The sequence below is a fragment of the Diadema setosum genome, chromosome 12 (genome assembly GCF_964275005.1).
Source record: "Diadema setosum chromosome 12, eeDiaSeto1, whole genome shotgun sequence".
In the NCBI taxonomy this organism is placed as follows: domain Eukaryota; kingdom Metazoa; phylum Echinodermata; class Echinoidea; order Diadematoida; family Diadematidae; genus Diadema; species Diadema setosum.
Genome location: NC_092696.1, coordinates 22,982,458 through 23,010,323, shown reverse-complemented (window position 1 = coordinate 23,010,323; position 27,866 = coordinate 22,982,458). Strand labels below are relative to the sequence as shown.

Genomic DNA, 27,866 nt, shown 5'->3' with positions numbered 1-27,866 from the left:
GACTTTTATCAAATAAACTTTGAATTCCTTGTATGCGCTTTAGCATTTCATACAGTGGTTACTAAGTATTTTGCAAAAAGGTAAAAGCTGATTCCTCATCTCAACCAATACTATAACATCCCTTTAAACCGTTTGGAACTGAATTCTATAAAGGGCTTTTTACACTTGCAAATTTTTGCCTAGTCCCGTACCAACGGTGGGGGATTTATTGGCGAGTGTAAAAAGCTGAAAAAATTAGTACGGGACTAACGATAGTCCTGGGTCAGAGAAAATACGGGGTTAAGAAACACAAGTGTAAAAAGGGCTAAGTCCATATAGGCAGGCATTGGTTTTGGTGTTGTCTTTTCTCTTTTTTATTATCAATGGAAGGCTGTGATGTATCACGGCTGACAGATTTTGATTACATGGATTCAGCTTGTCCACGTACTTTCTTCTTCTTCTTCTTCTTCCTCTAATCATATTGGTATAGGTAAGCGATTTCTTACATGTGAACTGACTGAATGTAAACATTTTGTCCATGGCACATTTTATATAACAGACTTGATGACTATTAAGGGAAGTAGACACTTATTAATTATTGTCAAAGGCATGTCCTTGTTTAATAATAACAACATTTGATTTGCGTCGACTTTCGCTATAAGGTAGGGCCTATTAAATTATCATGAAGGTATGTATGTTTATACAGTCATGTAGGCCTATATTATTCAGTATAAATCGTAAAAACAGTATCTTTATCTGTATGACACCGACTGACTGATTTGAGGATTTTTTTCTGTGTGTGTATGTTTGTGGGGTGTTTTTTGTTTTGTTTTTGTTTTGTTTTTTGTTATCATTTGGGTAATTTTACCTAGATTTTGGCACCATTTCGAACCCCAAAGCAGCATTTTTGGCATTTTCAATAAGGTTCACCAAGTTAGATTTGTTTGGAATCCCTGTGGTAGCCTCATAACCATTTAAACGTCTCGTCCAGTACGAGAGTCAAAGGATCTGAATTTTATGTGCGAAGGGTTGACTTTAACTTTGTTACAGATATCTTGGACGTGCGGACAGCCCCAAAACATACATTGTCAGTCGATATTTTGGTAGGAAGCATAAATGTCACAACGGCAAGGACAAGTTGGGATCGATGTAACCTTTGGACAAGGCCTCGCGCGCTGCCTGCTTCTCAGTAGTGTCTGAAAATAGACTAACGCGTTTACAGCAGTGATCGCTGGACCGAGCCGCGTTAGCGGCTGGGTCACAGAACTGTGTGTATAGACCAAAGAGATTATACCTACAGAGTAAGTAGTCGCCATACGCGTGCGTACAAATAGTGCGTCCAAAATTGAAGAGGGAGCGCACACTCAGCTCCTGGCACTGGATCTAAGTCTACGTTCAAGTCATATCTTCTCATATCATATCTGGAGTGATATGTTATTCTTCATTACACATTTTCATTTTCAGAATCGCAATGTGGTTAATTGTTTAAATATTAGTTTCTGCGATGATACCATATCATTTGAACCATTTAGTAGAGTCCAGACCTTTTTGTTGTTCGCAAAATTAACAGTGGGAACTTGGGTGTAGACTAGACAGTGGTTGAGCACTATGACGTTTGTTTCGCGTACATTCCCACTCACGCCATAAAATCAAACAACATCAGCACCATTATGACGCTTAAACATGACCATTGTGACGTCACAATAAAACAACGCAAGGTCACTGCGCCGAATATTCAAGTCGAGCGCATTTAACAGTGCGCTGCCATCTACTGTACAGGATCCGTGCAATGGCGGCTCCCACAACGCAAAATGGCAGCTCCCTCGCGCGGCTGCCTCTCTACTGGACTACGCCCTCTTGTGGTATAATCTCTTTGGTATAGACTGAGTTCTGTGGGTTGGGTCCAGCTCGCCTGGTACCTCATTGGGTCCAGGGGCCTGCGGCCCCAGTGGCGTATCTAGGGAAAACGGCGCCCGGGGCAAGCGCGAAAATTGCGCAAATTTCTGAAAAAAGTGTTCAACCCCAACCCCATCCCGGTAGGGACTTTAAAAAAAGGTCCACATGATATGCTTTTTCAAGCACCTAAGAGGGGTCTTTTGAGGGTGATTTAAATGAAATAAATTTTGATATATTTTGGCGAGCGAGCGCAGCAAGCGAGCTGAAAATCTTTGCATTTCAGCTTACAAAACATGGAATTCATGTAATTTTTTCTTATTAAATCTTAAAATTCTAATCTAGATATAGTGACGGCCTTATAGATAACGATTTATACCAACAAACTAAGGACTTGAAAAAATACTCTAAATTAGTGTATATGCGCGAGTGAGCCGAAATTTGTATATTCCTGCGTCACCATCACGTTTTGTTCTTATCTTTTTTTTTTTTGATAAATTTTGGCGAGCGAGCGCAGCGAGCGAGCCGAAAACTTGTATTTCAGCTTACAAAACATGGAATTCATGTCGTTTTTGCTTATTAAATCTTACAATTCTAATCAAGATATAGTGACGGCTTTAGAGATAACGATTTATACCAACAAACTGAGGACTTGAAAAATACTCTAAATTAGTATGCGCGAGTGATGAGCCGAAATTTGTATATTTCTGCGTCACCATCACGTTTTGTTCTTATCTTCTTCTTTTTTGGATAAATTTTGGCGAGCGAGCGCAGCGAGCGAGCCGAAAACTTATATTTCAGCGTACAAAACATGGAATTCATGTCGTTTTTGCTTATTAAAACTTACAATTCTAATCAAGATATAGTGACGGCTTTAGAGATAACAATTTATACCAACAAACTGAGGACTTGAAAAATACTCTAAATTAGTATGCGCGAGTGATGAGCCGAAATCTGTATATTTCTGCGTCACCATCACGTTTTGTTCTTATCTTTTTTTTTTTGATAAATTTTTGGCGAGCGAGCCGAAAATTTTTGTATTTCAGCTTACAAAACATGAAATTCTTGTCTTTTTGGCTTATTAGATCTTACAATTCTAATCAAGATATAGTGACGGCACTATAGATAACGATTCATACCAACAAACTGAGGACCCTAAAAATACTCTAAATTAGTATGCGCGAGTGATGAGCCGAAATTTGTATATTTCTGCGTCATTATCACGTTTTGTTCTTATCTTTTTCTCTTTTTTTTGGCGAGAGAGCCGAAAATTTTTGTATTCCAGCTCACAAAACATGAAATTCTTGTCTTTTTTGGTTATTAAATCTTACAATTCTAATCAAGACATAGTGACGGCCTTATAGATAACGATTCATACCAACAAACTGAGGACTTGAAAAATACTCTAAATTAGTATGCGCGAGTGATGAGTCGAAATGTGTATATTTCTGCGTCATTATCACGTTTTGTTCTTATCTTTTTCTCTTTTTTTTGGCGAGAGAGCCGAAAATTTTTGTATTCCAGCTCACAAAACATGAAATTCTTGTCTTTTTTGGTTATTAAATCTTACAATTCTAATCAAGACATAGTGACGGCCTTATAGATAACGATTCATACCAACAAACTGAGGACTTGAAAAATACTCTAAATTAGTATGCGCGAGTGATGAGTCGAAATGTGTATATTTCTGCGTCATTATCACGTTTTGTTCTTATCTTTTTCTCTCTTTTTTTGGCGAGAGAGCCGAAAATTTTTGTACTCCAGCTCACAAAACATGGAATCCTTGTCTTTTTTGGTTATTAAATCTTACAATTCTAATCAAGACATAGTGACGGCCTTATAGATAACGATTCATACCAACAAACTGAGGACTTGAAAAATACTCTAAATTAGTATGCGCGAGTGATGAGTCGAAATGTGTATATTTCTGCGTCATCATCACGTTTTGTTCTTATCTTTTTTTTTTGTTAATTTTTGGCGAGCGAGTTCTAGGACGTCGACCAAAACAACCAGGAAAAAGCAAGCAAGCAAACAAACAAACAAACAAACCAGGATTCTATACGTATAACATGTCAGTGGTGTAGTCCTGCTGTCTGAACTTGTTTCGACCGACCTTTGCTATTCCCCATTGTTGCACTTGAATACATTACAGAGAATGGCAACGTCTCAGCAAAGGAAGAGACAGTCACGAAAGAATAACAAGAGTAAGGACAGTTATACGTTAAAAAGGGAAGGCATTGTGAAGATCTTCTACGCCGAAGACGGGCATGGCTACATCGAGGGCGATGCTTCCCTACAAGTCTTTTTTCGCTGCTCTGATATCGTCACCAACAATCCACGCTGGCTCAAAGGAAGGAGACGAGGTCAGCTTTGACTTGTGGTTAGGACCAAAGAGGTACGTTGCCCGCAGAGTGAGAATTACGAATGCATTGCCTGATGACAAAGACGACGACGATGACGAAGACGACCACGGACTCTTTTACGATCCTTTCATTTGGTACCCCTTTGATTAGACCCGTGATTCCAAAACAGGAAAAGAGTGTTGCAGTCATATGCAGTATCAGAACCACGAGGAGACCTTTGATTTGTGCTTTTAGAATGACCAATATATTTTTTTTGAGTAAAAGAAACTCGTTATGCCATATGAACGCCGTTAATAGTTTTCGTGTGACCTAAACTTGAATATTTGAGCATATAGGCCTAGTAATAAAATTTAAAAACAAACAGTTGAAGGTTTACAAATTCATACATATGTTGTTGGGTGTTTTTTTTTAACAAAGTTTCTCCATTTCAACCAACAAGTCCTTCATTCTTTGACGCGCAGTACGCTTTTTTATTTTGGCAAAACCATGATGACTATTTAGATTTATAATCTGGAAAGGAAAAGAAGGTTCAAACAGGATGTATATGACATAAATGATGTATCTCTACTCATCTTTAAATTATCTTCCTTATTCCCGATAGAAAGCAAGAAGGGTACGGCCTATCAAAATATGAAGATTTGGAATAAAAATGATTTAGTTTTATGGTAGCATTATGATAGTGACTGTTGTTGCTGATACATGCAAAGATATCAATGAAAGAAAAATTTCCAATAGTTTATGAAATTGTATGTATGTATACCAATATGTGCGGTGCTATGGGTAATAATTTGCATTAGCCTTGTGCTTGTGTTAATCTGTCATAGAATATTTCCAAAGGGCAGTTTGATGGCTAGCTTACCCCCTAGAGAGATTTTCAGAGAGACTAGTACTTGATTAAAGACATTATTTACCATTTGCAGATGAAACAAAAACCCAGTTTTAGTGCTGCAAAACAGTTCAAAAAATGAGCGTTTAGAGATAGAAACAACCAATGTAATAACGCTAATCAGTATAATCAATGTCAAGTATATTATTAGATATTCAAAATGTTAGTTACAATAGAATGTTTCTATATAGAATTAACCGTCTACAGTTATAGTTGATTGAAAAATAATGATATCTCCTTATACCTTATTCTTTATTTCGAAATTATTATATAGTAGGATGTTTTGTGATACAACTATCCTACATACCGCATCAAAGTGATAACATTTTTAAATCGCTCCTCCCAATGATGAACAATATCTTTAAGACTTTAATTAAAATCTATAAATGCTAAAAAATTCATGCGTTAGTGCCAGTCGAAGTGATTTACAATCTCAATACTAATAGTTACTATAATGATAATCATAATAATTATAATGATAATAATAATCAGTTATTAGAACGTATAGTATCATAAGATGGTCTGTATGCGTGTAAGCATGAAAACAAAATCTGTCAAACATTTACATTAGGTTTGATGTCGTGCTAACATTACCATGCAGTGATTGAGGAACAATCTACGTATAGAACTGTAATATCAAACAAACTTGCCTGTCAATACAGTGTATACAGATACAGTATACCAATGACCGAAGATTCGCCTCCATGATTCGCTAATATCAGATGCAAAACTAATAGACACAAAAAAGTCTCTACCGTTTCTAGTGGACTCAATGAATGAATATCATAATTAGACAGTTGTCGCCTTTCGAGGAGGGCTTATATTTGTAACGTGTAACAAAGATTGGGGATTTCTGTGAATGTATAAACCTTATAACGTTGTATAATTTGCTAATCATAGCTTATGTTGTTTGAGCAGTTACATTTTTATTTTCATCTCATGATATATGCACATTGTACAGTTTGGGACAAGCATGAGGAAGCGTATGCTTTACATGTTATATCTACACATATACTGATATAGATTTGATGTTTAGTGAATAAAATTCTTATGTAATATTTTCGTTTTTGTGCAATGTAATACCGCAAAAACTCGGTTCATAAATGTTTGAATGACTTGTTATGCATTTTAAAGTAAGAGTGTAGCTAACCTAGAAATTATATTATATTCGAATGATTTGTATTATACTCCTTTTCTTAATCAGCTTTCTTTTCCCCTTCTATTTAGTCTTTTTCTTCTACTTTTTCTTTTACTCTCGTCTCTTCACCTTCTCTCTGTCTCTCTCTTCATCTCCTTTCTCACCATTCTCTTCTCTTTTAGTATTTTGTCCTTTTCCTTTTTCCTCTTTAACCTGTTAACACATTTTATCGTCTGCTTAAAGAATAACGATATGTTAATAATGTTTATAATATGTTTATGATAGGTATAAAAGCGGATTCGTTATTCCCCCACATGATACAGTTATTTTTCTTAATCAGAGGCATTGCCAGTATACACTGGTATAAATCTACTTTTTTTTTTTTTTTTTTTATTGATATGAATTATTTTCAGAATTTCATTTCTTATATGGTGTTTCTTTACGAATAGTAGTTTGTCTCCCTGTGATTTTGTCATTGTATTACAAAATTCAGCCATTGGGTTGCAAATTTTGATAATTAATTTAAAAAAATTATAATAGTATGATATATTATGTCTTCTGGATGTTAGATGGGAGGGGGGGGGGGTGAGAAGTGATTAAACCAACTGATTTAGTACACTGTACCCAAATAAAAACCTACGTACTCTTTTCTGCTCAAACTACGACTATCATGCAACTGAGTAAAATTTTGCCAGAAATTGATGTTTTGCTGTGGCAAAGAACAAACGAATAATATACGTACTTATTCTAGGTGCAGGGCAGAAAAATTTATGCACATAATAGGTTCCATGCTTTATAATATCATATTATTATCATCATTATTGTCTTTGTTATAATAATCTTGTAGAATAAATTCAACTGAATGGGGAAAGTTGCCGGTCCATTAAAGAGGTCGCGGAATATTGGTTTTTTTTTTCTTTTAATGTGTGTATAACAAACCAGTATGTGTATATGCAAGCAATTCTGTTTTATAGTAAAACCATAAACGATGCCTCATTTGGGTATAATCATGCTTGAAAAAGAGGGAGATGTAAACCGCGCTGAGAAATGAAAACAAAGCGTCCCTTGATCCCAAAACGACAATATTGAGAAAAAATAAGGATATCTATCTAAGAAGATTCGCAATGGAAATCATTTTGATATTTACGTCTCTTGTAGATTTTGATAAACTCATCGCACGCTACCTGAATGTGATAATGGATGTCATTGTCTAGGTTCTGTGCTTTATAATGTCAAACATGATTATCACTATGATCATTATCATAATATTCTTAAACAATAGATTCAGCTCAAGTGTATTTCATGCATGTGTTTGTGCATACAATTTTATTTTATAGTAAAACCATAAACACGATGTTTCATTTGAGTATATAGATCATGAAAACAGTGGGAGTTTTAAATCGTGATATGAAATGAAATAATGCGTCCCTTGATCCCGAAATGACACCATTGAGAAGCAATGAGGATAACCATGTAAGAAGAATCGGAACGGAAATCACTTTGACATTTACGTCTACTGTAGCTTTTGATAAACTCATCGCATGCTAATATCTGTATTTAATAATGATTTTCGTTGCCTACTTGCAAAGATATTAAAGCACGCCATTAATTTTGTTCAACAATATATAACATGAAATCGTATGTGTGTATACAACATCAAAGTGGGATGTCTCAAACACTGCTCGTGTTGGTTTATTACTTTTAATTATATACACATTGTACCTCCAGATATATTCTATAAAATTATATGCATGTGTGTGTGTGAAATCTGTGAATACCCACATACCCCTTCCCTGACCACTAACTCCAACTGAAATACTCATCAGTAGGCCTACTCATCCCTGATAAGTAACCATGGGAGCATTCCGAGTGCGTGTATTTAATCATGAGCTCAGAGAACACCGAGTCCATCCACTGAGGGACTTCCCAGAAAATAGAAAAAAGTGTAGCTGCTGTCTGGAAATGTAGACTAATAGTAAGAAAAGTCGTTTTGCGTACGGTTGTCATCAGGAGGACCTGGAAAACGTGAAACGCCTGCTTCGCCAAGCAAGAGTCCAAACCGTACAAAAAGGTAAGACAACTTTGTAACTGCCAAGAAACTTCTTTTTCTGACCTTCAAGAAAATGCATATAATATGTTATATTATTGGACCTATTATTGCTTACTTTCAATTTGATCAATCATATCTGTTTTTTAAGCCTATAGTATTAAGACTAAAATCCCAAGACAGGAGCGAACTATCACAGACTCGGTCCCATATGTGCCTTTCTATGTATGTTAAAGCGTAGCCTGCTCATCGCACATGAACCTACGCGATGGCCTACTGAAACTGCTACTGAAGTACTAATAAAGCTAGTATTTTACAGTAAACACGAACGTACCGTGTGGGTCGCGTCGCTGGTACATGGTGCGTTTAGTCCTGGCCATAAGCGATGAGATCAGATGATCTCTGATTGAGCTGAGCGGCAGTTGCCCTATCTCCCTTGATAACAAGGACATCAGGTAGCTACAAGCGAAAATGTATTATTCCTTGGTATTACTATCAATGAATTTCTGTCATGGAAGCAACACATACTAAATGTATGTTCCAAAGCTTCTCGGGGTGTTGGTGTGATGCATAAGCTAAAATTTATTGTTCCTAAAAGTGTCTTGACTACACTGTATAATAGCATCATAATGCCTCACTTGATGTATTGTAATGTTGCCTGGGGTAATACTTATAACAGCCATCTTCATAAATTGTTTATTGTACAAAAGAGAGCTATCAGGCTAATAACAAGCTCACACTTTACTAGGCCAAGTGCCCCCCAGTTCTTACAGCTGTGTTGTTTACCTCTAAACGAGTTAGTGTGTTTTAACTCATTGGCATTCATGTACAAGCTTCACATGTCCAGTTCTCCCTCCTTATTTCTAGATTTGTTCGTCAAAAACTCAGTTGTTCATTCCCATAATACACGACAGAAAAACCTTCTGCATCTACCTCGTGTAGCTACCAGTATTGCCCTAAATTCTTTTTATGTGTCTTGCATAAAAGAATGGAACATGTTGCCCTCAGATGTTAAAGATAGTACCACTTTTTCCAGATTTAAAGTGTTGGCTCGGAAGTATTTGCTTCATCGATATTCTCAGTCTCATTGATGCTGCTCCTTTTAAATTCTACATACATGACTTCATCTCATCGCTTTCCATTTGAGTAACATAGTCTAATGCCAATTATGTTTTGCTTTAAAATTCCATAGGTAGTTTGTGTGTGTGTGTGTGTGTGTGTGAGGGATTGAGGAATTCCACTAGAATTATTCTATGGCTTTAATGTTTGTATATAGTAGTGAGTTGTTATATTACATGTCTTAACTTGCCTTTCCAGGGGTTCTTATTATACAAGCTTGCTTTTCTAAGACCCCTCCACTTTACATCTATATGCATCTACATGCATTGTCAATTTATATTCAATTCTGCAAATTGTTTTAATCACATATTCAACAATGTATTCCTTGTTACATATTATTGTTCTTGTGTAATTTTTGTATTGTGGAAACTTTTAATAAACTTGAAACTTGAAACTTGAACTTGAAACCTAGCTGTTGTTGAGTGTTGAGTGTTTTTACTCACAGGGTAGGTGTAGAAACCCATGGTAGGGCCAAAGTTAAAAGTTTGATAAAACTTAGTTTCTATTCATTTCAGATTTAGAAGCTAGAGAGGGAAAGAAAGAATGCATTTCAGCTTCCATTCCAGTTTGTACACTATTTAGGATTCTTGTAGATCCCCTCTAAGTATGTCTGCAGTTGAACCATCCTACAAATTCAGTCACTCATATCAGCCTTGGTGTTTGTAACGTTAGGCCTGATCCTTGGTTGACAAGTCTGTCTAATTCCGCGAAAAACTTCTCATTTATAATAATGACATTTGCTGGGGCAGTTTTTCGCTTCTTTAGACAGACACCATTGATACATACGCTATTGCGACGGTTTGAATCGTTTTGATTGTATTTATTGTAGATCTACATGTAGATCTATGCATTTTTTTTTTTTTTTACTAGACCTATGTTGTGTATTTTTTTTGAAAACAAACTTTTTGTTGTGTAATATCGTGCAATCTTGCTTGGTACTTGGTAATTCACTACTTTGTACTTAGTAACTATACACAGAGCGCTGTACACATAATTCACTACTTCGTACGTTTTAGTAACTATACACAGCTCTGTCGCTGTACACAATGCGACACAGCATCTGGTTGGGCTATACTACTTGGTACTTGGTACTTCACGAATTGGTACTTGGTAGATGGTCTAGTGTTCCTTTATCAAAAGACCCCAAGCGGAGTTTAACGAGGTGGCGGCAGAGGGTGGAGTCAATTTAAGAAAACATATTTTGAAACAGCAGTCTACGGTGGCTGAGCTGAGTTAGCTTGAGAGATTTGAATTACCCCGAATCTATGTGAATGTAAATCCTATTTTCATCGTGGTACAGATGGATCTGTCGTGTCAGCAGCTCATATCGAATTACACTGTAACTGGTGATCCTTTTTGATAGAACGGTATGATTTCTTACACTATAGGAAATGGAAGAAACCTGAGACAGGAGTTTTGTGATAGCGTATGATCAATTCAAAGCAGCTGGAAGTTCAAGACTGTACGAGTATGTGGCTTTGCTTGAGGTGGGTTGCTACCGCTTCATGGGCATTTGCAGTTTGAAAGCTGAGAACCAGATGCCATGGCTCAGATTAAAACTTATGCGCGCATCAAGCCCACCAGTAACTCATCCAAACACCTGGATTACGAGACTACCAATGTCAGCATTAGCATCCCTGAGCCTCCGCCATGTGGTCAGATAAGGGACCGGTTATCAACCCTGACCCACAACTTTGGATTCTCAGGGGTGTTTGGTCCTACAGCCTCTCAAAATGAAGTATTTGACCTTGTGGCTTCACATATTGTGGAAGGTAAGATGGTGGTTGATTATGGATGGATTGGGGGGGGGGGGGGCAGGGGTACAAAGGAAACACAAACCCAAAAAGAAAGTAAATGTGGATTGAGTGAAAACAGCACTATCAATAGAACACATTGACCAGTGAAAATATGAGGAAAATCAGACAATCGATTCAAAAGTTATGAATTTTGAAAGTTTTGGTGTTGTCATTGCTGGATAAGAAGACTACTACTGTTCATAATGGCATTATGGACAACAATATAAAGAAATCATCTAATAGGGAGGATTCCACAAAATTTCAGAACTTTATTAAATTGAATTTTCCATGAAAAGTACACATTCCATTGACGTTACTGACATATATGTTAGTGGTAATATTATTTCCCCTGCTTTTTGAAAGAGATAAGTCAAGTGCTCTCACATTGTGCTAAAAAAGTGGAAAAACGTGTTGAATTTTGAAGCATGTGAAACTTAAAGTTACCATAACCTTTCTCATCATTAAATGCCTTATTTTGCTGAAACCTCAACCATTCTGTCTGTCTGATTCTGCTCCATTGTGCAAGATGTGGAATTGCACCCTAATTCTGAGTAAAAGCTTTTCAAATTTTGGGAGGGCTTTTACAGTCAGTCAGTGGTTTTCATCACCATAAATATTGCATTCAGTTGCTATAATATGCAATATCATATTCATTATGTACATTATATTTCATTTGCAGCTGCAAATGGTAGCTGTAATCATCTTAAATATAGTTATTTCATTTGTTTATTCTGAATCCAGTGGATGATGACATGGTTTTAATCCTACTAGTGTTGTTGTCTATAATGAAAACATTTCACATTTAACAATTTCTACTTGCCATTACTGTCCCTTTGCATTCTGAAATTGTGCTTACCAGGCACAAACTCTGTGAAGGATTACAGTTAATGAATTATTGGGAGTTAAAGAAAGAAAGCCAAAATCCTCAGAAATAATTCACTGCAACTTTTTCTCGGGAAATGTAATTACACTGTATGTCCATAGATTTCTTTTTCTATCGTAATGTCAAGGGCATGTGCCAGCATTAAGCTAATGTTTTGTTGGTACAATATCTATCAATCTTGGGCAGTATACTGATAATCTTTAACCTTGCACTTCATCCAGGGTTTCTCTCTGGATATAATGGCACAATCTTCGCCTACGGACAAACAGGATCTGGGAAGACATACACCATTGAGGGCGGAGCCAAGTCGTACTCAGACAGAGGTTTAGCGCCAAGGTACATGTACACTTGGTTTTCTTTTTGTCGATTCATGTGATTTTTTACTTCGTTTGCTGTGTTTGTAATTTTCTGTTTTCACCTGTGTGCATTTCTTTCTCTACAATTCAATGTGTTGCTGTTATTTGATGAATTTTATGTATCTTTAGCTCACCTGAGCCAAAGGCTCAAGTGAGCTACTGCGATCGCCCTTCGTCCGGCGTCCGTCGTGCGTTGTGCGTCGTCCGGCGTCCGTCGTGCGTCGTCGTCGTGCATAAACTTTTTACATTTTCATCTTCTTCTTGAAAACCCCAAGACCGATTTTCATCAAACTTGGTAGGTAGCATCCCTAGGGGGTTAGGAACTCAATTTGTTAAAGTGGGCACCATGCCCCACCCAGGGGGCCCCCAGGGGGCCCAAACCGCCAAAAATTAAGGAATCTGTAAAAATCTTCTTCTCTAGAACCAGAAGTGATAGAGCTAAGTTAATACTATGAGTTAGTACATTGATGACTGTAGTTTCAAGTTTGTTCATGGCAGAATCAGGGGTGCCCCCCTTGGGACCCAGGGGAGGGGGATGGGGAGGGGTCCTAATCTGGCCTAAATTGTACATTTTTGTCTTCTTCTTGAGAACCCCATGACCCATTTTCACCAAACTTGGCAGATAGCATCCCTAGGGGGTTAGGATCTCAATTTGTTAAAATGGGCACCATGCCCCACCAGGGGGCCCCCAGGGGGGGCCAAACTCCCAAAATGAAGGAATCTTTAAATATCTTCTCTAGAATCAGAAGATATAGAGCTAAGATAATACTATGAGTGAGTACATTAATAACTGTAGTTTCAAGTTTGTTCATAGCAGATCCAGGGGTGCCCCTCTTGGGGGCGGGGGGTTGGGGGTTGGGAAGGTCCAAATGGGGGCCTGAATTGTACATTTTCATCTTTTTCCTGAAAAGCTCATGATGGATTTTCGTCAAACTTGGCAGGTAGCATCCCTAGGGTGTCAGGATCTCAATTTATCAAAATGGGCACCATGCCCCACCCAGAGGGCCCCAGGGAGCCCAAATCCCCCCAAATTAAGGAATCTTAAGAAGTATTGGCCCTTATTTTACATTTTCATCTTCTACTTGAGAATGCCTAGTCAAATTTTAGTAGAGCTGTGAATAATTTAGATTAGTGACTGCGTGAAAGGTGAACTTGCGATACTCAGGTGAGCGCTAGACCAGCGAGTCTCTTGTGTACTTTGAATGCCCATTGACACAGAAAACCCCATAGCATTGTACACACTGTCCAAAGTCCCTGGATCACTGATACATGCTGTTATTTTATCAATAGTTCACGCAGCACATTCTTCACATGATTAGATGTAAGAAAGCTACTTTTTAATGTATGTTTGCAGAGACTCCAACCCCAAGCACCTTCTGATCTGGAGATTCTCCCGCCCGAAACCCCTAGCAAACGGGAGACTCCAAGTTGATGTGTGCGAAGCGCGAAGTTCCTAGGGTTCTAGATGTTCTCTGGTGCTATCTCAGGCTTATTTTTTAAACATACGATAGCAATAAGTAAGAAATGCTTTCCATCGGGAGACACAGAGCCAGGGCGGGAGAAACCAAATCTCAAGCGGGAGAACGGGAGATTTTGAAAAAATGGGCTTTCAGCAGGAGATCTCCCGTTGAAAACGGGAGAGTTGGAGTCTCTGTGTTTGTAGTTGACAAGCATTATGGCTGAAATGTTGTGATAAACTATGCTCTATCATTGATGCACCTATAATGTAAGCTGCCTGTGGCTGACCCCTGCTAGCAGTACAAAGTAATTTGCATGAAGTCACTGACCTGTGCCATAATTCTTGGATGGTGCTGGAGCAGACCACCTCAGCAGCATTTCACCATGCTCTCTGAAGAAAGCAAAGTCAAAACTTCTGCACCCAAGGAGGAGGTTGTAACTCTCACACACATGTGACCACCATTTTATATCGGTTTAATATCAGATGGTCTACTTTCCAGTTCGTCTAACATCACTGTGGCTAACCTTGTTTGGTCTACTATCAATTTCGTCTAATGCCCATTTGGTCTAATCTTCACTTGGTCTAATGTCCAGTTCGGCAATTATCATTTCATCTAATAACCACATAGTCTGATTGCAATTTTGACTCCTTGGATTTTTTTTCCCCATTTTGTCTAATAAACTGTGAGTATTGGACAAAATGGGCATAGCCATCTGGAAGTAGACCAGCTGATAATGAGGCTAAGTGGCAATTGGACTAAATGTATTGATAAACTGGTTGTAGGCGAAATGGGATTAGATCATGTGGGTTGAGACTAAATGGCTATTAGACGAAGTGGGGATAGACCAAGTGATAAATCACCTTTATATCCTGTCTGAGAGATAGAGTCTTTTATTTCTCTTTATATATACAGTATTCATCGCATAATCGGAACAGGTTGGGAGTAGCAAACACAGCCCCTTTAAGCGGGGTGCCCGATTTCGCGATGAGCACTCACCATACACTAACGGCATACGACATGTACATGTAGTGCACACACACACACACACACACACACACACATGCATACTGACGTACTGTACATGTACATGAATACACAACCACGCTACCCCTCGGCGCGACCCTCTAGCTCTCCCTGCATTCTCGCAATGATGTAGAGTTATCGCAACCGGGTTCTTCTTCTGTCACCTCTCTTCGAACACAAAATATGTGGATTAAAAACTAGCACTTTCTTAAACATTTATAGAATTCTTGGACACGTAGGGCGTTCCGTATAAATACATATCCACAACCATGGGAAATGATTACCCAGAACTCAAAGTGTATGACTGAGATCAAACAACGTACACAGCCTGAGCTGTGTGAGCGAGGCATGTTTTTTTATTGGATGTGAGTAGGAATTGCAAGAGCACATGGCTTTGCTTATGTAGGGGAGAAGAATGTTCGCGAAAGCATGTGTTTCGCAATGGCATGGATACTTATACATGGCGCTTTCGTGGCTATGCATGTACGTGTACTGGATGGACGGAGGCCAAAACACACCAGTCCGAAGCTTGCTTTGGAAGTTCGATGTAAACGACAACTGATAGGGAATCTTTGAAATATTGTTGTGGTATTTTGGTAGATTTTTGTGTAAAATATCAACAAAATCAAAGATCGCTTGAAGAAAAATTGTCCCGTTTATCAGAGGTCCCCGCCCGATTATCCAGTGAAAATAGCATGCATTGGAAATGTTTCTGGGAAGCGTATGTCATTTAAGCGAGGTTCCCGATTATCAGATGCCCGATTATGCGATGAATACTGTATCTTGCTTAGACGATCTGTATTTTTTGTTTTCTTTCACAGGGCACTTTCAAAGGTTTACAAATCACTGGAGAGTAAGGAGTTTGATGAACTTACTGTCAAGGTCTCCTATCTTGAAATCTACCAGGAGGTGGGCTATGACCTCTTGAACCCGACCACAAGGCCTGGTAATGTGGTCACTCATCTGCCAAAGGTATGTCATCTGTGACTGTACACCCAATTTACACTCTGACGCAATACCACCTGAGGCATGCCGAATTTCCAAAAGAGATGAGGAAGTAAGCGAAATGAAATGAAATTAAACAAGAGATGGGGAATATGTCCCAGTTTCTGTAGCAAAAGCCAAAGACAATAAACAGTGATGGCAGTTTTCTGTTCATGTGTTATAATTCCTTTTGTAATTATTATGTTTGCAGCACTTTTTGCTAATGCAGTGAATTGCATTTATTGTTGTTGTGTTTTGTTGTATCTTTAATCAGTATCTTCAGAACTTTTTTGCTGATAATAATCATCATAATCTATCACCTGTTTTATGGATGTCTGAGTACAGTACTGAAATTTCTATGATATCGTCCTTGGTATCTTTTTGAAACTCCTCAGACATTGAGTTGTAACATGGTAAACCATTGCATTTAATTTACAACAGCGTATCACTGGCAGGGTTTAAGAAAGCTGGCCATGAGGTAAACTCATTGATTGAGAAAATAATCACCTTTGAAGGTTTTGATGCAAAACAAGAACAGGCAAATGTCTCTTTTAAATAAAGAGTAAGAAATCTTGATGAAACTTTGTTTTTCATTCCACATTATTCTTGGTTTGGTCAGTGTTCATAAAAAGTGATAATCATTACAACTAGATTTTTCAAAATTTCATTTCTTTTCCCCAAAGATTTTGTTAAATCAGCCATCACATATAAATCAATACATAACTACTATCAGCAGTCATAATTATGTCATGATGATGCCAATTGCATCCAGTTTCAAGATGCATTTCTAGCATGTATGGAACCAAGAGACTTACAAGGCAGACAGGATGAAGATACAATGTCAACCCTTTTTTTTTTTTATCAGTCTCCATTTTCAGCACTTTCTTTGCTGAAATAACTACCTGTTTGCATTTTCAACAGCTTTTGAGCCTGAACCTCTGTCATATCACATACTGTATATGCCATATGTTTAGCGAGTCTGATTTTTTGTGAATCAGGATTTTCCAATAATTTTGCAACTGGTTAAATTCCCGATTGTGGAGTACAGCTCTGAAGGGAGAAATGTATGCATGCACGTCACATTCAAGTTGGGATCAAAGTTAAAGCTGTTGGATTTATTAAATTCACAAATAGCACCAGACTCGTAAAATTTGCGAAAATAAAAACCTTGTGAAATATTCAGCATAGACAGTACCAGTTAGATTTAATGCAGCTCCTGTTAACTGCTCTCTCTCTCTATCTCTCCATCGCTCCCCTTCCCTTTTATCATCTCTCTCTCTCTCCTTTGTCTTCCCTATCTCATCTTCTCTCTCTCTTTTGCGTGGTTGCCTAGGTAACAGTCACCGATGGCCCTAACAACTCTTGCCTTGTGAGGAACCTGTCTGTACATCTTACTGCTGATGAGAGGGTGGCTCAGTCTCTCCTCCTCCAGGGCCAGGCTACCAGGAAGGTTGCCGAGACACCAATGAACCAGAGATCCTCCCGCTCCCATGCAGTCTTCACCATCTACCTCAAGGCACGGGCAAAGGGCGCCACCACAGTCACCAAGTGGGTGAAGATCCAAATTATGCCAGTGACTTAGTAAAATCACGGTTGTTCTTGAATTTCAGATATTGAGCATTTTTGTATTACATTTACGTAATCACTATGATAATCATGCATATCATAAGCTGTGAAGTTTTAAAATGACTGATATTTGTGAGATATATTGATATGATCAGTCTGAGTTGTTGCATTATACATTTGTATCCTACGGTGCATTTTGCAAAGTGTGGTCATACATGTGGATATTGATTTCCCAAGATAGTGTTGATCGATTTCTTGTATAGCTTTTTTCGCTCCTTTGAAATAGCAATAATGACCAATCAAAACACATCAGTGTCATACATGCTTAAAAAAGGGTATTTGATACTGACTGGCAATATTTGACAAAATATGGTAATAGACATGACTTTGAATACAAAGGCAGGAGACAAATGTGAGAAAAGATTGTTTTTGAGGTACATTTCACAATGCGGAGGTTTTCAACTGGAAGATGACTTGTGAAAATTGTAACTCATAAAATCAAACTCATAGAAATTACACATTTTGATTCTGCCAAAGTTAATTAGGAAGGATAATTAAACATGAATTGTACAGCAGATAACAAGACCTGAACTTGCCCTCAATCTGGACTGCATCTTATGTGTGTGTGGAAGGATCTCCAAACTGCACGAAGGCCACTCCCATTAATAGACACCTACCATGCCTTTCATCTGATAATCTTTCACATTTTTTTTTTGTCCAGATCCAAACTCCACCTGGTGGATCTAGCAGGCTCGGAACGAGTCGCCAAGACCAAGATTGCCGGTCAGCGGCTGCACGAGGCGAAATCCATCAATCTCTCGCTCCACCACCTGGAAGGGGTCATCATCGCCCTGCAAGGGGGCAAGAGTAGGACGGGCGTGGTTATGGGCAGTGTGGTGGGCGGGGCCAGGCGAAGAGCACAGAGTGCAGGCCCAGTCAGGACCAAGAGGCAGGTTGCTGTAATCATGAACCCCCTCTCTATCATCTTTCTATAGTTCCAAACATATTGGTATTAAGTGCCACCATGCCACATTATTGTGAAGTACAAAAGTATAGTGAGTGGCATAAAAACTTCTTTTTATTATCCGTGTGAGACATTATGTGCCAAGAATTTTTCATAAAATGAAAATGAAGGAGAGGGATGAAGATAATACCGTCAAACCTGTCTGTATTGGCCACCCAAGGGAGACGAAAAAAGTGGCTGTTACAGACAGGTGGCCGCTATAGACAGGTTATCCAACTTTGTGTGCATTGCCTACATGTACATGTATCATCGTTGTCTACATCTACAAGTACTTACATGTACGTATGTACATATGCACACGTGTATTTCATGCATTGAGCAATGCCAGTGTTTATGAATTTGTTGCACAGTAGCATGTGTACAGTTGTGAGGAAGCTTAACACTAGTGCAGTATTGTGTCTGAATGAGTGATGAATGCAGCAGTGGCGATCACTGCACGTTGCCCAGGAATAACTGGCACGACTACAAAGCAGAAAAACATGCTGAATTATTGGCTCGGCTACAGCTCCATCGGGTCTGTGGCCGCTATAAACGGGTTAAAATCTACCGCGGGAAACAAAATTTGTGGCCGCTGGCCGCGTTAGACCGGTGGCCGCTATACACAGGGTCTTTAACAGGGCTTTTCTCTCGGGGGGGATTTTCCAGTGGCCGCTGTAGGCAGGTGGCCGCTAAGGCAGGTTTGACTATTATCTCTTTTGGTATTTTCACAAGTCTTCCATTTTCTTCTCTCTAGGGTCAGCAGTGCTGCCAGTGTTCGCTCCCTGCCCTACCAGAGATCCATGACAGTCGGAGACAGGGGAATCCCCCGACACGTTCCCTACCGCAACTCCCTCTTGACCATGGTTCTCCGTGACAGTTTAGGTGAGGAATATGTGGACACCACAGACACTCACTGATACTAACACTAACACCACTGATCAAGCTTACAATTGGGTCACTGTCTCATTTTATTCTTTTTTTTTCTTCGTCATAGACAGATTCATCACTCAGCTCAAATTTTTGTCCTTGTATCAAGCTCTTGAATCATGTTCCTCGGCGAATACAGTATTCATCGCATAATCGGGCATCTGATATTCGGGAACCTCGCTTAAATGACATACGCTTCCCAGAAACATTTCCAATGCATGTTATTTTCACTGGATAATTGGGCGGGGACCTCTGATAAACGGGACAATTTTCCTTCAAGCAATCTTTGATTTTGTTGATATTTTACACAAAAAATTTACCAAAATACCACAACAATATTTCAAACATTCCCTATCAGTTGTCGTTTACATCGAACTTACAAAGCAAGCTTCGGACTGGTGTGTTTTGACCTCCGTCCATCCAGTACACGTACATGCATAGCCATGAAAGCGCCGTGTATAAGTATCCATGCCATTGCGAAACACATGCTTTCGCGAACATTCTTCTCCCCTACATAAGCAAAGCCATATGCTCACTTGCAATTCCTACTCAGAGAGTTGACAGAAGAAGAACCCGGTTGCGATTACTCTACAGTACATCATTGCGAGAATGCAGGGAGAGCTAGAGGGTCGCGCCGAGGGGTAGCGTGGTTGTGTAGTCATGTACATGTACAGTACGTCATTATGCATGTGTGTGTGTGTGTGTGTGTGTGTGTGTGTGTGCACTACATGTACATGTCGTATGCCGTTAGTGTATGGTGAGTGCTCATCGCGAAATCGGGCACCCCGCTTAAAGGGGCCGTGTTTGCTACTCCCAACCTGTCCCGATTATGCGATGAATACTGTACTTGAGGCATGATTAAGTCTTGCTGTCTTGTCCTCATCAAACTGCATTACTCCTTCCTTCTTCTTTTTTTTTTGCCATTCAGTAATGGTTTGTCCTGCAGACACTAACTGTAGATAGGGGAGTAGATACACACACACTGCTACAGAAAGATCAAAACATTAGAAAACTGTGACAGTTTGATGAAATTTCCAAGGCATCTGTGTCAAAAGCCACCCAAAATATTCACAGAGAATTGCTGCACCATATGGAGTTTTTTTTCTTTTTTTTTTTGACCTTCACCTGAAGTTTTGTGACAATATGCCATAAGCTCTCAAACCACACAAAAAAGTAAAATAATCATGCATTTTGTTACATTACACTCGTTCACCCGGCTACCTAAAAAAGGTGAAATGTGCAGCTACATCATAATCATAATTGCATGCAGCAGACTGTTGAACAAATCACATGAACTTGCCATAAGTTGTAAGTGCCATGACTGCATGATTTGCCATTGCAGTGTGCAATGTAAGGGCAAACATCACAAGTGTCTATAATATCATGGTATTTGATAATGGGAATGAATAAAGATTATCCTGATCTCCTTTTCATCGTTGTGATCATCATAAGGGATTGTTGAATCTTCATGTCTCGGTGCATCATCCAAGTTACTAGACTGAAAGCCAGACCTTACTCAAATTAAATGTATACCTTTATCACAAAGGTTTTCTCTTAACTGCCAGCTAGAGTACCAGAATACAAACTGGATTCAAAATGTTGAAGTGTATACAAGTGGGTAGAATAAGTTGCTACTGAATCCTCGGTTGAAACTATTTATTAATTTGAATATATGTTGTTATATTTTTTTGTTTGTTTGTTTTGTGTTTATTTTAAACTGAATGATGGATTGGCATTAATAGAAATCCACACATAAATGTTTGTAAATTACAGCTGCAGCATTTGACTTAGTGCAACCGTTTTTCAAGACAGGTCACACTTTGTAGAAATCCATGAAAATCAGTAGCTGGATGGTATGCTTTGGATGAAAAAAGGATGATCTCTGTAAAATATGAGTGCAGAAGTTTTCACAAAAGAGAACTGGGTTGTGTGCATAATTTCTCAACTACAATTTTTTTTTCATTATTTTGTATTTTTCAAATTTGCTTCATTTGTCAAGGAGGTAATGACCTTGCATGGTATTCCCTTTTCAATAATTGGTGTTGTCTTTCATAATGTCATCTTTGCTACCTTTGTTTAGTCGGCATTTACTGCTTATATTTCCTTTCTTTCAAAGGTTTTTTTTTTTTTTGTCATCTGGTGACTTGTGAATTGGTGAAATAATCAAAGTGTAATGTATTCTATCTGTGAATGATTTTTCTTTTTTTTGATTGGTAATGTTTGCTTTGGTTGTTAAGATGGTGACCAATGGCATTGTATTTTCCATTTTGAAAGGTTAGTGTATTTTTCTTTATTTGTGATCTTTGCTTAGTGGTGAGGAAGTATAACAATTTTGTGTAGTATTTCGGTATATGTAGTATTTGTAGTGTATTTTACAGGTTTTTTGTTTTGTTTTGTTTGTTTGTTTGTTTGTTTGTTGTTGTGTTTGTTTTTTTTTTTGGGGGGGGGGGCAAATTTTGCTTGATATGTAAAAGAGATGACCCCCTTATATTGCATTTCCCTTGTAAAGTGAAAAGTCATTTAATGTTTATATGTTAAATGCATATGAATACTAAATTAGAAGGATGTGGGATTTTAGATGTTTATGTGATGTCAAGGAATGGTAGCAACAGGCACTAACCCATGTCTACATAAGATAAAGTGATGTTATTATGTCACAAGTGTCTATTGTTTAGTAGATCACATTATAATTTTCATGTTGTTGCTAGTCAACTTAATAACATTGGATGAATTTGCACTTTGAATAATTACAACTTGGTGTAGGGGCTATTTAATTTGGTAAATTGATCAACTTTGTTTCATGTGGGGAGGAAGTATTAGCAAATATGTGTTTCATTTTTCAAAGGTTTTTTTTTTCTGTCAATTATTATGTTCCATGAGTTAAAGAAATAACCATCTTGTATTATATTTGCCCTATTTGAAGTTTTTGTTCTCCCTTTTGTTTTGTATTGGTATGTTGTTGAACTTTGTGTTTTTCCGTCTAGTAAATTCTTTATATATAACATATGGTTCTGTAGTTTATGTATATGGGTTCTTGGGCAAGCGCCGATGGGAATTGTGTGTTACAGTCAAATCAACTCAACCTCAATGGGTTAAGATTTCTTTGCATGTAAGCGAATGGTTTAACCAAATTGTGTACTACATTCCATCTTTAAGTTTTTATCTTTTTTTTTTTCTGTGTGTGATCATATATATATATATATATATATATATATATATATATATATATATATTGTTTTTGTTTTTTGCTTGTCAGTTTTGCATGATGTATGCAACAGGCAACCATCTTATATCATTATCAGTTTTTGTTGTTTTTATCAGCTTTGCCTTGTAATTATAATAGTAGTGAGAATTTATAGAGCACCAAATCTACTCAGTAAGAGGATTATTGCTCATAGATGTGTGAAAAAGGTACCCTGATTATACTGTATTCCATCTTTCAAAACTTTGCTTTGCTCAAGTCTGCTTTGTTTGATATCATTTTATTTCTATTTTATTTGCTTTTTCCCCTTTTTGCGTCAAGGTGGTAACTGCTTGACAGCGATGGTAGCGACGATATCGGCGGAGGACATCAACATGAGCGAGTCCCTGTCAACCTGTCGATTTGCCATGAGAGTGGCTGCCATTCAGAACAAGATCAGGTCAGTCATGTGACTTCAGTCATGTGACTTTGGTCATGTTACTTCAGTCATGTGACTTTATCAATGATTGTTGATGACTTGGGTGGGAGGGAGCGCAATGAATGGCCCATCTGAAGGGTCTGAACTTCCATTAAGGGATTTTCTCTTAACCTTTTGAAAGCTCTGAGTGCTGATTGTCACAGAAAACCCCATAGTGTTGTATACACTGTCCAAAGTCCCTGGTACAGAGAGGGTTAATCCACTAGATGAGATTAAGGACCTTTGACCTCCTTGAAATAGCATTTCAAACCCTGAAGATAGTATAGTCATAGTCTGTGTACATTTCTAACAACAAAAGTTATTATCTAGTGTCATTGGTATGCTGGTTACTTTAAATACTTTGAGTGTGATGTATTCAGTATAATCCCATTATAAAAAAAAAAACAAAAACAAAAACAGTTATAATGACATTTTATTTACAACAAAGCCAAAATCTAGGTCCAAAATTATCAACTATATAATATCTTTACATACTTCATTTGTTCGGCTGTGACAAAATTTCGATATAACAAAGGGAAACTGCTGGTCCTGAGGACTTCCCTATGACAGGAGTTGCCTGTACCTTCAAATGAAATTTTACCATGGTAGACCTTTTCACAGCTCTCACCAAGAAGCCCACAGCTAGTTGGCAGTAGACAAATATACACAGCTTCGTTGTCTGTATGCCTCATGCATACAGTACAGATGCAAATTGCATGCCGTAATTACATCGAGCTCTGCTTCCCTTGATTAAGTTTTGATCACTCGGAAATATTCCACCAGAGAACATGCCAAAGAATGTTCTGCTCATGGGAGAACATTACAGATGGTCTGCTATCATAAGATCACATTTATCCAATTTGACCCATACAATGTAGTCATTTCAGGACTGTGCCTAACACAGATCCTGTGGATCATCTGTTACTCTTATTTGGGTGATAAGATATAGGCACTATGATGATCAGTAAACACAACCTGCCAGTTAGTTTTAGTTGCATCTGTATTGAAATTGCAGGGTGAAGCTTGAAAACAGTATAGGACATACACACATGGGCAATTCCACGGTAACTGACGTTACGCGTAAGGATTTTCATAAAATTGTTTATGTTGTAGTTTTGTGAATGAAAGCACCCGGGGCTTGTAATTAGCATTGATGAATGAGTTCATGAGAATGAAGAAATAGGTGGAAAGTTTTTCTCTCAAACTGCATTCCTTATCACATAGCAAGTGAAAATGTGTTGGTAACTGACGTTACGGAAAAAGGATATGGGAAATTATGGTGTAGATTTAAATGGAAATATCTCATGTCCCTGACTTCTAAACTCTATGTGTTTTATATGGCAATATACCTAGGTTCTTAGGAACAGTTGTGCAAAATAATGTGCACTTTAGATATTTCCTTTTAGCACCATGCCAGTTTCAGTTAAGGCATGACGGTAACTGACGTTACGTAACTGACGTTACGCTTACATTTGCCATAGGGTTTACACATGGAAAATCATGATTAGGAATAGTTTTGTGATATTTTATAATTCTGACCTTTCAGAGTGATTTGTTTGATATGGAATCATACCTTGGTTCATCAATTACAAATACCCAAATGAAATGAAACATTAGTCTATTTTCTTTGTGTTTAATGAAAACTTAAAGGGAAACATGTCAGTAACTGACATTACGTAACTGACGTTACACATACTTTTGCTATGGGGTTTACAAAGAACTAATTTATTTAACAGGTTATTATACTGCTGCAGTATACCAGTAACAATCCCAGGCATTTACTTAGCAACAAATTAAAACAAAATCTAAAGACACAAATGGGATGGGGCCCTTAGAGGGCAAGCTCCCCCCCCCCCCCCCCATGCCATAGCACAGTTGAGCAAAAATAATGTAAATGCACCAGAGGATATTTCTTGACATTTGTCTTAAGATTGAATGCTCATTCAACAGTTATGATTACACAGAGCCATTTAGATTCAGCAGTTCGAAGTATGAATATTGACATAACTGAGGGGTTTTTTTTTTGTTTTTTTGCTTGTTTTTTTTTTTATGAACAGGAAAGTTTCTATCTAGAGTACCCCACCCATAATGCCCTGCAGTACTACACAAAACACAGATATTTTTGTGTGTGAAAAAAAAAAATATCTTTCAGGTCATGGGGAAAAAAACACATACAAATAAAAATATTCATACGGCCTATATATGTATGAAATCTACTGTGATATATTCTTTCTTCTTTTCTTTATTTTACTCCTTCTCCCACAAGGCATTGTTAGGGCCACAAATGAAAAAATGATCTCCATTATCAATAATGATTTAAATGAATAGTGTTACACTTTTAATATTTTTTCTGTGAAGAAGAATCATGCTATTTTGGTCAAAAGGGCCCTATTTGTTTATTCCTTGCTTGAAGGAATGTAATTGTTTTTCTTTTCCTTTTCACTGGTATATCAAGGCTTGCAAATACATCGCAGATACCAAGAAATAGAAATTTGCAACGAAAGAATTCTAAGATCAATATAAACGAATCTTCCTGTTCATGATTATCATGTATTACAAAAATGTCCCTGCATGAATGAAATAAAGTAATCAACAAATATGAACAGTTTTTTTTTATTTTACCCTAGAATCACCTCTCACTTTGAGCAACATCAGTGTTAGTTTCAAACAGTAATGACAGTACATGCCTTATGTCAGGCCTGCTTATGTACCATTTCAAGATGTGCCATATTAACTAAACCACACATTTAAGTGCAAGCGAAGAAATATATCTGTTCCTGCATTTGCCTTTAGGTACTGTAGAAACTTCACTAAGTTTCCAGAAAAAAAGAAAAATCCTAGCAAAAGTAGTCATTAGTAAAGATTATAAAACTGTTGGTATACAGCTGTACACAAGCTTTTTAATAGAAAAAGGTGGTTACCATGCAACCACATCATTGATTAGGCCTACAAATGTGAATGTACTGTATAGTAATTCGAGTGCATATTGCATGTGGTAAACCTAAACTTCCAGATGATTTAACTTTAAACTTGTGCTGAACAGAAAATCAAAAGCTCAACCCCCCCCCCCCCACCAAAAAAAAAAAAGATAGATAAATAAATACGATAAAATGAACAAAAAAATGTATCCATGGACATACAGTGTACCATGGTGATGACATCATTCCCTGTCAAAGTTCCCAGATGTATTGAAATGGCCTAAAGTAAAAAAAAAAAAATTGCCTAAGTTATAATTACTGTCATGGAAACTGACGTTACATACTGGTGTATGACGTTTTGGTAACTGACGTTACACATTTTGATGTGTTCATTTGACTCTCTAGTATGCCAAGTATCCTTATTTTCTGGTATTGGAAGGAAGGCATATGGGCATACATTAGAAATCCTAAGTTACATCATACAGCTCACTTTCTTTGATGAATAAAGTTAAAAATTCCTTGTTTTTGGTAACTGACGTTACATCCATCATTGTCAAACTAATTAAAAGTTTTTATAAAATTCTTTAAAGCAACCAGCTTTTTCTTTCTATCATGTGGTAAAAGACTTGTCTGGTAACTGCATACATATAAAAGATTGTTGTTTAGAGTACTAGTAAAGTGGATATACAGAGGGTAAATTATGTGACAATGCACTCTTTCTTACCATTGAGTTATAGGCATATTTTGGCAGCCATTTTGAAAATCAAAATGGCCACTTTTATTGAAAAACATAATGATTCTTAAAACTTCAACTCAAGTATTGTCTGAAAATGTATGGTGTTTGAAACAAATATCATTTAGAATTTTTGGCATCTGTGTCCTACATACCGTGGAATTGCCCACATGTATAATTTGGTAAATACTACCATAAGCATCAATAGTTTAGCTTCCATGTTCATTTGTAGAACCTTTTTTTTTTTTTGCACTTACTATGCCATACTAGTGTTATCAAAGCATTTAAAGTTGATATAGTGCAGAACACTTCATGAAGTCTCTGAACTTTTTGATGTTCTGATTTGAAATGTTTGATAACCTTTGCAATGATATGACATTGTGCCATGTAGTCCTGAACAAAACTGCAGTTTCTATGTTGTTTTTCTGTATGTATGTTTTAATATACTGGTACATGAATCAAGGAGAGATACATGTAGCACATTCAAGTAATATTTATGCTCTTTTCTTTTCTTTTCTACCCCCACCACCACAACAACAATGTGGAAACTAAACTTATTTCTCCCAGTCGTAATGAGATCATCGATGATAAGACGGTCATTGCAAAACTACGGAAAAAAATTGCCACTTTGGAGGACGAGATAAATAGACTGAAAAGGAGACTAGCTGAGGACCAAGCAATACAGGTATGTTGGTAGATGTGATGGGATAGTCTCTCAATTTTCAGTTCTCTTTTTTTTTTTTTGTCATGCAAATTGCCAGCATCTCTCCAGAATGGCAGCTCTTCATATTCATTTCCAGCTGTGTGTATGGTCGATGGAGGATGCTTTATTTGCACTGTCACATCACTGTCACATAAACTGTCACATCATCACGCATGCACTGTCAGGCCAACATAAACCTCTCAAATTTCTCCTTACAATTTTGTTTACATTTGATTTTATGTCATTGTTTATTCATTGTTCATTCATTACATATAACTTGATGGCATCCCAATGAGATCTAGAAAAATGAATAGGTTTATAGTCCTCCCTTGTTGTTATGTAATACAGTCAACCTTGCTTAAGTCGACCTTGCATATTGAAAGTTGAATAATTGCCTAAGTCAATGGTCTTTTCAAGTCCTCTTCCCTTT

The 27,866-nt window shown here is 37.6% G+C and overlaps 1 protein-coding gene across 1 annotated transcript in view; it reads left to right on the top strand.

Moving 5' to 3' along the window:
* Window positions 1-10,826: 10,826 nt before the first annotated feature.
* The window catches only part of LOC140235810 (uncharacterized), a 28,308-nt gene continuing 11,268 nt past the window's right edge, over window positions 10,827-27,866 (top strand). Inside the window, exons 1-8 of the mRNA XM_072315810.1 lie at window positions 10,827-11,197; window positions 12,326-12,440; window positions 15,765-15,915; window positions 17,261-17,475; window positions 18,215-18,442; window positions 19,251-19,378; window positions 22,947-23,064; window positions 27,301-27,418. Coding sequence (XP_072171911.1) covers window positions 10,969-11,197; window positions 12,326-12,440; window positions 15,765-15,915; window positions 17,261-17,475; window positions 18,215-18,442; window positions 19,251-19,378; window positions 22,947-23,064; window positions 27,301-27,418 — 1,302 coding nt within the window. The 5' untranslated portion in view covers window positions 10,827-10,968. The remainder of the gene's footprint in view (window positions 11,198-12,325; window positions 12,441-15,764; window positions 15,916-17,260; window positions 17,476-18,214; window positions 18,443-19,250; window positions 19,379-22,946; window positions 23,065-27,300; window positions 27,419-27,866) is intronic.